This window comes from Morone saxatilis, unplaced genomic scaffold (genome assembly GCF_004916995.1).
Source record: "Morone saxatilis isolate NCDOM2014 unplaced genomic scaffold, NCSU_SB_2.0 Contig2, whole genome shotgun sequence".
NCBI lineage: Eukaryota > Metazoa > Chordata > Actinopteri > Moronidae > Morone > Morone saxatilis.
This window is the reverse complement of record NW_023339762.1, coordinates 6939847-6948361: the sequence shown is the minus strand read 5'-3', so window position 1 is coordinate 6948361 and position 8515 is coordinate 6939847. Positions and strand designations below refer to the sequence as shown.

The 8515-nt window shown below is 40.5% G+C and overlaps 2 protein-coding genes across 3 annotated transcripts in view; one reads left to right on the top strand and one right to left on the bottom strand.

The window, feature by feature from the left end:
- The window catches only part of cep290 (centrosomal protein 290), a 44218-nt gene extending 40792 nt beyond the window's left edge, over positions 1 to 3426 (bottom strand). The window contains exons 1-6 of one of the 2 annotated variants that reach the window (XM_035665431.1): positions 2634 to 3426; positions 2099 to 2176; positions 1841 to 1910; positions 1691 to 1737; positions 1009 to 1143; positions 495 to 548 (exon numbers count right to left, since the gene is read on the bottom strand). In XM_035665431.1, coding sequence (XP_035521324.1) covers positions 495 to 548; positions 1009 to 1143; positions 1691 to 1737; positions 1841 to 1910; positions 2099 to 2176; positions 2634 to 2747 — 498 coding nt within the window. In that variant the 5' untranslated portion in view covers positions 2748 to 3426. The remainder of the gene's footprint in view (positions 1 to 494; positions 549 to 1008; positions 1144 to 1690; positions 1738 to 1840; positions 1911 to 2098; positions 2177 to 2633) is intronic. The other variant, XM_035665432.1, reaches the window with a different exon arrangement.
- Positions 3427 to 3445: 19 nt separating this feature from the next.
- The window catches only part of tmtc3 (transmembrane O-mannosyltransferase targeting cadherins 3), a 29673-nt gene continuing 24603 nt past the window's right edge, over positions 3446 to 8515 (top strand). The window contains exons 1-3 of the mRNA XM_035665433.1: positions 3446 to 3604; positions 4300 to 4513; positions 4780 to 4998. Of these exons, the coding sequence (XP_035521326.1) occupies positions 4325 to 4513; positions 4780 to 4998 (408 nt within the window). The 5' untranslated portion in view covers positions 3446 to 3604; positions 4300 to 4324. The remainder of the gene's footprint in view (positions 3605 to 4299; positions 4514 to 4779; positions 4999 to 8515) is intronic.

Sequence of the window (8515 nt, the reverse complement as noted above, 5' to 3'; positions counted from 1 at the left end):
ACAACCTGGTTATGTTCCACCAACGCGAAATGCGAATACTTAATACGTAATTTTTCCCCCGGTCTTAAGATTTTGTTCAGGAGTGTATGAGCAAAAACATCAGATTTAGGCCACTTGTGCCTGCAGTATGAACGCAGCCTCTGTGACCAGCTGTAGAGACATTTTAAAATACTAGGGTAGTACTCACTTTAACCTTTATAACTACAAACACTACTGAAGCACATCAAACTCATACTTATTTAGATTAACTGCAACATTTTACTTTACTACCTATATTTCTTACTTTCTTCTTCTTAAGCTTTTTTATCCAAGGCAGTGGAAGAGATAGAGATGAAAAGAGATGATGCAATTTGAGAAAGCATCCATATGAGAAAATGACGGCAGAGCACAGGAGACTACCGAAGTAACCGAAGAAAGATGTACTGACGGAAGATGAAGCGATGAATGAAAAGATATTGCACATATTGCACGATGTCGTGCCAGCTGCCACATACCTCTCTTTTCAGCTTCTTGACCTTTTCCTCAGCCTCCTCTGCCTGAACCACCAACTAGGAAAACCAAACAGAGAGCACAAAATGCTGAAACACAGTGTGAATTTAACCACACCAGATACACAATAAACACGTTACATCTACAGTAGCCTCTTGGCAGCAACCCTGCTCCAGTGTACTGACCTGTGTATTAATCAATGGAAAGTGGCTTTAAGGTAGACAATGACTAGAGAGATGAGTACAACTAAAGATTAGTCAAAGAACTGAAAAATGTCATACTCCTAACGAACCTCTGAATTTAACAAAATGTTGTTTTTTAAGGAATATCTGTTACTTAATATTCAATATAAAAATGAATAAATATAAATCTTCTATAGCATGTACTAAGGACATACCAGCACAATGTCAACACAGTGTGTGCCAAGTAATGAATTAATATCTGTAGGTCAACCAAGGACTCAATACTGAATCCATAGTCCTACGCTGTGCATGTGAATTATGGGTAACATGCTCATACCTCCCCTTTTGTTTTCTTCTCTTTCTCCATTTCTTTCTTTAACTGGGTCAACTCCTTCTCCCTCTGCTCCAGCTGGTTCTCGAGCTGCCGAATCTCATCTCTCAGAAAGCGGGTGTCTGGCCCTGTGCCGCAGTGCTGAGCCGTATGGACCGGAAACAAAACAAACACCCAAACAACCCCCATCAAGAAACCTCTTAGTCTCCCATCACCTCCATCTGTTCACAACACCAATATATGCATACACTTACATTAACGAGTCCTTAAACAAGGATTAGCATTCTCTTTGCAGGGAAAACTGTGACAGTGCAAGTTCTGATTACATACAAAACTTAAAAAATGAAAATAATAATCAAGTTGAAACTAGACGTAATGGATGTGAGCATGCGAGGAATTAGCTGTAATCTTCTTAGGTGCTGTTCAGTGGTCACCACAACCAATCCCTTTCTAGCTGGGGTTACACTCTATGATTGGCTGAAGGATTTGGCACTGTTGCCGGAAGTAAAGCAGCACGGAGGATGATTTCCAGTCAGACACAGTGATGTTTTTTTTCACACTGATAAAGGTAATGGCAGTCATCCCAGTGACTAACCAGAACACCTCATTAGCTCAGTGAGTAACATGTGACATAAGTGCTGGACGAAATAACAGACCAATATAACCCCTAACCCCTGAAAAGTGTTACCTTGTACTCTTGTTCCAGCCTTGATACCTTAACGAGGAGTTCCTTTTCTACAGTACAGAAGACATGATCAACAATGTTAACGCCACTGTTTGTTTGCTAAACTTAAACATATGACACATTTTGACAACTGCATTTTATCTGGGCACTAACCAATTTTAGCATGCTTTACGCCAATGTCGTCGATGAAGTTGAAGGAAAGATCAAGTTCCAGTTCCTTCATCTAACAGACAGAGGGAGAGGAGACAATTATGCACAACATGACGAACCTAAATGATTTGAATTGCAATATTTCAAGAAGCACATGCCACCAAAACAGTATCATGTGAATTATATAATAATAAGTATTGCTTATTGGAATACATTAGAACAGATGGTGCCTGGAAGAGATTATGATATGACAATAAAAACCTTCAGCAGAGCCTGAAACACTCTGAGGACTTGAACAATGTCCTCCGGCGCTTTATCCTTCAACAGCCATTCTTCTGTCTGCATGGAAAACATCATTTATTATGAAAAATAAAAATCCATAGTCATTCAATCTCATAATAATTCATAATAATAATATTCCCCTGCTATATTAAATTGTAAGTTTTTCTTGTACTGTTCAAATTTCAGATGACAGCACTCACTTTACACCTGCATTAAGTTCAACAAGGACTTTATGCAGATGTATGGCTACTATGTGAGAGATCAAAGCAAAACAATGTGATTAACTACGTTTTGCTGACAAAGACATTGAGCAAGGAGTTCTAATACCCTGAACAATAATCTCAGATCAGCACGACAGTAATCTTTCTTTGTGCAAGTAGCCAGAACCATGGCTAAGTATACACAGCACGACTGTGTTCAAGCTGAAATGTAAAACCAGAGGAGGATTGGTGGTTGGGCTACTGAGCAGAAATATGAGGTGTAATTAATACTGGTGTGTAGTGTGGACAGTTACCGAAATGAACATGCCGAAGAGCTCGTCCAGTTGGTCTTTTTCACAGTCCTGGAGGCTCACCGGGTTAATTTTCATCACTTTATCCCACTCAAGAGCGGCAGGCATCTTGGCCATAGCGTGTTTGTGAAGACTTCACCAGGAATGGAGCACTTACTTAGTGTTAGCCAGCTAGCTCATTATAGTTAGGAAGCTATGGCTAAACATCGATGTGCTCCTCAAAATTGGCATTGTTTCGCTTGAACCCTAAAGTAAAATTAGTTTAGCCTGGTAACGTACATTTGGGATTTAGTTTTGGTAACTAGCGTTATGCTGTGCGTTAACCGGTTTCCACAAACTAACGTTACAACAAGAAATTGGGAAACCAACAAACTTCACTCGTTTATATAAATGAGCTAGCTAGACGCTGTGATTGATAAATAAGCTGAACGTTCAAAACTAATATCTGATATTGTTTCACATCGCTCAGTAAGATTAAGAATAAAGGCTACAGGTCAGTTATAATGGCAGTAAACAGTCATCCAGAGGTTTCCATGATGGGATGCTTTGGCTGCTAGGTTACCGCTGACAACAACAGCGCCAGTTAGCTGACTCAGATAGTCCACAAGAAAACACAACTAGTACAAAGCGGCGAGGGGACCTTCGCAGGTAACTTTACCCAACTGTAGAGACAAGGCGGCTATTAGACTACCACAAAGTACCGTCACCAATCTATTGCATCTGGTGTTGAGCGCATACACTGGAGTTTGAATAAAAGCACCGAGTGTAACGGTTAGCTCACTCCAACGGTTAGCTCACTGTAACGGTTGGCTCACCCCTGCACCGGAAGTGATTGTCCCGCTGTGTTGAAGCAGCTAACTTAGCTTCCACAAGCACACGAGTGCCGCTTACTGAATTGTGTACTCCGTATGTGTAACCATTCCCACTTTTTTGATATCACCTCTGCTGTCACCGCCTGCCCTGTTATAGACACGGTAGGTAGGACGTTCAGGGAATACCCAAAAATACATCTGCATCCACCTTCTGTGGTCTAAAGACTGGTGCCGCTCTGGTTAGCATTAACGTTAGCTGCTAAATTAGCTTTCTCGCTACCCAGCGTTATGTTGAACTGCCTGTCTGAAACTGTCGGAGCATGCTATTTGGGGCTCTTTGTACTTTCATTTTGCCACGATCCTGCAATAGTCATGTTGATTTCATTCATTTAACCAAAGGCTGCCACTCGACAACTGTTTAAAGCGGCCAATATTTACTGTGAATGATTTTAGTTTTCTGTTAAGGTCCGCCCTTCATGTACCGGTTTCTCCACATCTGAGCTAATATTCCCTCCCGTACTCTTACTTGTAGGCTCATTTAAGTGTTAGTATAGTATAATCCACATCCCAATCAATAAAACAGGGTGGCGGGTTATAAGAGCTGAGTGAGTATTGTGAGCTGTGACAAGGAAGTAAAAGAAGATGAGAAGAAACACACAATTGTTCATAAATCTAATTCCAACTTTCTTACTGTGTGAGGTTGTTTTTACAAACGTACCACACCCACCTCCGGCATTGTTAGTACGAATGAGTGGCTGCTTTGAAAATGTCCAATGAATCTGTATAATAAAGCTACTTTTTCTACATCTTGGTGGCAGCTAATGTTGTAAATAAAACCTCTTTGTGTTCTTGTGCAGTGATCAATGACGGCTCTGTTGAGCCATGGCTGCTGTGTCATGGAAGGAGATTTTACTTTTGACTGGACTGGTGGTGGGATGTTACTGGAACAGTCTGTCATGCGGATTTGTGTTTGATGATGTCTCAGCCATCCTTGACAACAAGGACCTGCGGCCCTCAACCCCTCTGCGCAACCTATTCCTCAATGACTTCTGGGGAACACCCATGGCTGAGGTTAGTCAGACACACCTCTGTGCTTCATCAGTACGGGCTTATTATTGCTAAAAGTCAAAGTGGTATCAAGGGGCAGTCTTATTTATTTCAATGAAATGTTTTGTAGGTTGAGTGAAACTTTTAAGAGAATCAATGGCAACCTCCTCAGATTACCTTGACCTTAAGGTTACTCTGAATTCAGTAAACATTTGTTACTCTTTTATGTCTCTCAGTCAGTCAATTGACCTGTATCTGACAGCATGTATTTTGTGTATGTCCAACTACAGGAGCGGAGCCATAAATCTTACCGACCCTTGACTGTACTCACCTTCCGACTGAACTACCTCTTCAGTGAGCTGAGCGCAACTTCCTACCACCTGCTCAATGTTGTTTTACATGCTGTAGTATGTGTGCTTTTCCTGCGAGTGTGCCGATTGTTCCTGGACAAGACTTCCAGCTTGGTGGCAGCGTTGCTGTTTGCTGTGCATCCCATCCACACTGAAGCCGTAAGTGTACATGTACTGGGTGAAGGCAAGTTATGTAATGTATGTTAAAGCAGAAAATAGCTAAAATAACAAAGCTAAGGTTGTCACAGTACCAGAATTTAAACTCTGATATAATACTAGTATTAAAAAAAAAAGATATCTGATACCTCTTTCAATACCACAAGCAAAAAAAAAGGAAGACCTATGCACAGTGCTGGCACAGAAAAAGTCACTGAACACATATTGAGGACCAGTTGATTTTCTTCCACATTGCTCCATCTGTGCAGCCTTGGCTGGAAAATCTGATTGTAGATCTGTTTTTTTTATAGCTTTGGTACGTTCAATACTATCAGATGAAAGTATTGTATTATTTAAGATACGTAAAAAAGTATTGATACTTTTAACAACCTTACATTAAACACTAGGGCAAGATTGAAATTTCCATCTGAAATGACAGCGACTATTGCTTCCTGTTGAAACAATCAGATCAGTAAGGCACACATTTTGAGTTTAATCAAATGGCCATCAGTTATAGATAAAAGTGAATTTGTGATGTTTATTGGTTGGAATGAACAGCCACTAGTGCTGCTTGAGGTCACCACTGAAGAGAGACAGTTTTCTAAGAGGTCGATTTTTTTTTTCAGTAGTTCAAGCTGAAGTCGTTACACAAACTTGGAGAGTCAATACACCAGGTGAGAACTCAGTGGTACTCCGTTTGACAGGAAAAGCAAACATAGTTTTAAAGTCTAAATTGCACATGTACAATAAGGTGTAGAAGAAAGCCTGTAGTGTGCAGTGTTAGCTATGTGTATACGTCCTCACTGAACATGGCAGAGGAATTAGGAAATCCTTTGCCTGCTTACAATACTGCTCCAACATGCCCACCAGCTCTCTCTGAAGGGTGGAGCATCATAGTCAGACATTGCCTCACTTTTTCCGCTTCTCAACAGGTGGCCGTATCTATTATCTGTCATCTACATGGATCAATACTAGGATCAATACAAAAAAAAAAATTCCCTACCTACCATTAGAAACCACATCAACATCAATGTGGTTTTTTGTGTGTTTTTTTAAATTACATTACAGTTTAGACCTGTCCACATAGCATATTGTTAGATCCTGCCCTTATGGCCTGCTCTGGGTGTGGCCATACCTTATCCAACATATCCCCTCCCCTCTTTGTGGGCTGTGTTTATGTGCATGCTTAAGGCGTTTATAACGAGATAAAGGCAGTTACTGCATTTTAATCTTTCAAAACTATTTATTGTGTTAAACTGAAAGTTAGTTGTTACAGCTGTTTATCGTGAATACTATCGGGGCCACACTGTTTACTGAACGTGATCGGAAACCAAAACCCTTTTGCTTATTGTTTATCATTTAAACTTGATCTCGTTGTCTTCTATAGAGCCTGTCTGAAAAGCCTCTTCCCCAATTAGGATTTGTAATTCATCCTATTCAACATAGCTGAACTGATGACCAGACAGGCCCTGACCAGAGCAGAAAAACAAAGAAAACATTCTGCTTCTTGGGGTGGAGTGCTACTGTTACACAGCATGCACCACTGCGCCAATCTTCCTCGTGGTGTTCTTTAATCTATGCAGAGTCTCTCAGACTTCTTGAATGGAAACAATTTGCCTCACAAATGAGCCCTTAGAGTTAGTCCAGCGAATGCCCTTCATGTTATCGCCGTCTGGAATCTCTCTCTGAACAGATCATTTGTTTTTGAGTTATGCTCCAAGCACTGAAGGTCCCTTCATTATAAGTGCATACAAAGAGTCCCTGTGTGTCCCCATGTCTTTCTCAGTGTCTTTTTTGGTTATGTCTCTCTCTCTCTTTTTTTTTTTGTATCTCCAAGCATCTTAAAATACAAATTATTTAGTGTACTCCACCACAGTATCTTAAGGGTCTAAAAGGGAATTAGGGGAAAACACTCATTGAAAGGCTGTGCCCCCAACACTGTACAGACAGACACATACAGAAAAGGTCTGAATAATTCAGGCAAATTGAGCTAACTGTTGTCAGCTTTTGTAAAACATTATTTGATGGAATAACAAGGCAATTTAAGACTGTAAGCAGATGTAAAATCAAAGATCCTCCCCCACATGTTTTTTTCTTCGAAGAAGAATAGGACCAATCTATGGCATTGGTCATTTCATCATCAACAAACTTACACAATTAATTAAACAATATAAAACTCTCTTTCAGAAGTCGATACTTGTATGCAAGAGCACTGTCAAGGAATGTGTTTGCTTTTTTTATTTGAGTCTATTGTGTAGTAATCTTTATGAGTATTGGTTATCCCTGAGATTAGATGGGCTTTAGTTCTACTCTCTCACACTGTCACTGTTTGTAATCCCCTTTTTTACGATCCTTCAAGAACTTCTTACCGTTGTGTATCCATACTTAACGCTCACCTTTTAAGACAGTCGATCAATCAAACTTTTAATATAAATGCCATTTCTTTATTCTCCTTCATCTCTCCATTCAACCCCAGCTCAAGATCCTGGGCTAGATTACAGAAGGGCCTTCTAATCAACCAACTCACATTTCCTTTCTTTTTATCCCCTTTCCAAAGAAAGACCTTCAATTTAACTACTGCTTTTGGCGTTTTATGTTTTATGAACTGTTGCTTGCTCATTCAGTGAGCTGTTATTCAAGTGTGCAGGCGGGGAACACTTCTGCATCCACAACTGGTCCACGGACGCCAACATGTACTACAGAACCGCAAAGGCAGGCTGTCCGTGTCCGCTACTCATCCTTGGTTTGTTTGGAGTATATCAGAGCCACATTAGCAACTCAATTAACATTCTCACACAAACAGTAGTGTTTAAACACACTGTTTGTGGTTTAAAAACAATAAAATAATAAAACGATTTTAAAAGTTGGGGCGAAGACTAACAGGATTTTCTGAAGGGGGGGTGTAACCCTCTTGTTATGCTAAGTGTGATTCCTAAGGGATACACGCCACACAACAGACTCTTCTTTTGTAAATTGCTTTGTAGAACCCTTTGTAGGACCTTATGTGTGGTTTTAGGGTATGTCTATTACTAAAAACTCAGGTCTCTGCTTATGGTAGGAGTGAGAATGTTATTTCTTCCACATGAGGGCAGTCATCATTTACACAAATGACAGACGTTGCTGTCAGAGAAGCTGCTTTACCGAGATTTATATCTGCTTGCCATATGCAGCGATGATTTACCTGTTTTCACAGCTGGATTCTAGGGCTTAGACATGTGGACTCTGGTTCCTGCGAATTGTAAACACGTGTGTATTGTTCTCAAAGAGATTAGAACAGAGCGTTGCTGTCTTTATTTCTTAACCTAAGGTGTATCAGGAACGTCCTGTTGTGGGATCTGCTACTGCATTTCTGTCATTGATAGTTTCCCACACATTGAGGATTTATTTGTGGTGGTTGTGACCCCTGGGGAGGGAGGGTCATGTGCTGGTGGGAAACTTGGACACATGTGACACTTGAGAGTCCATGACAAAATACCATGGCATCCATAAAGTATTGTGTAACCCTTTTTGGTGAAGCTAC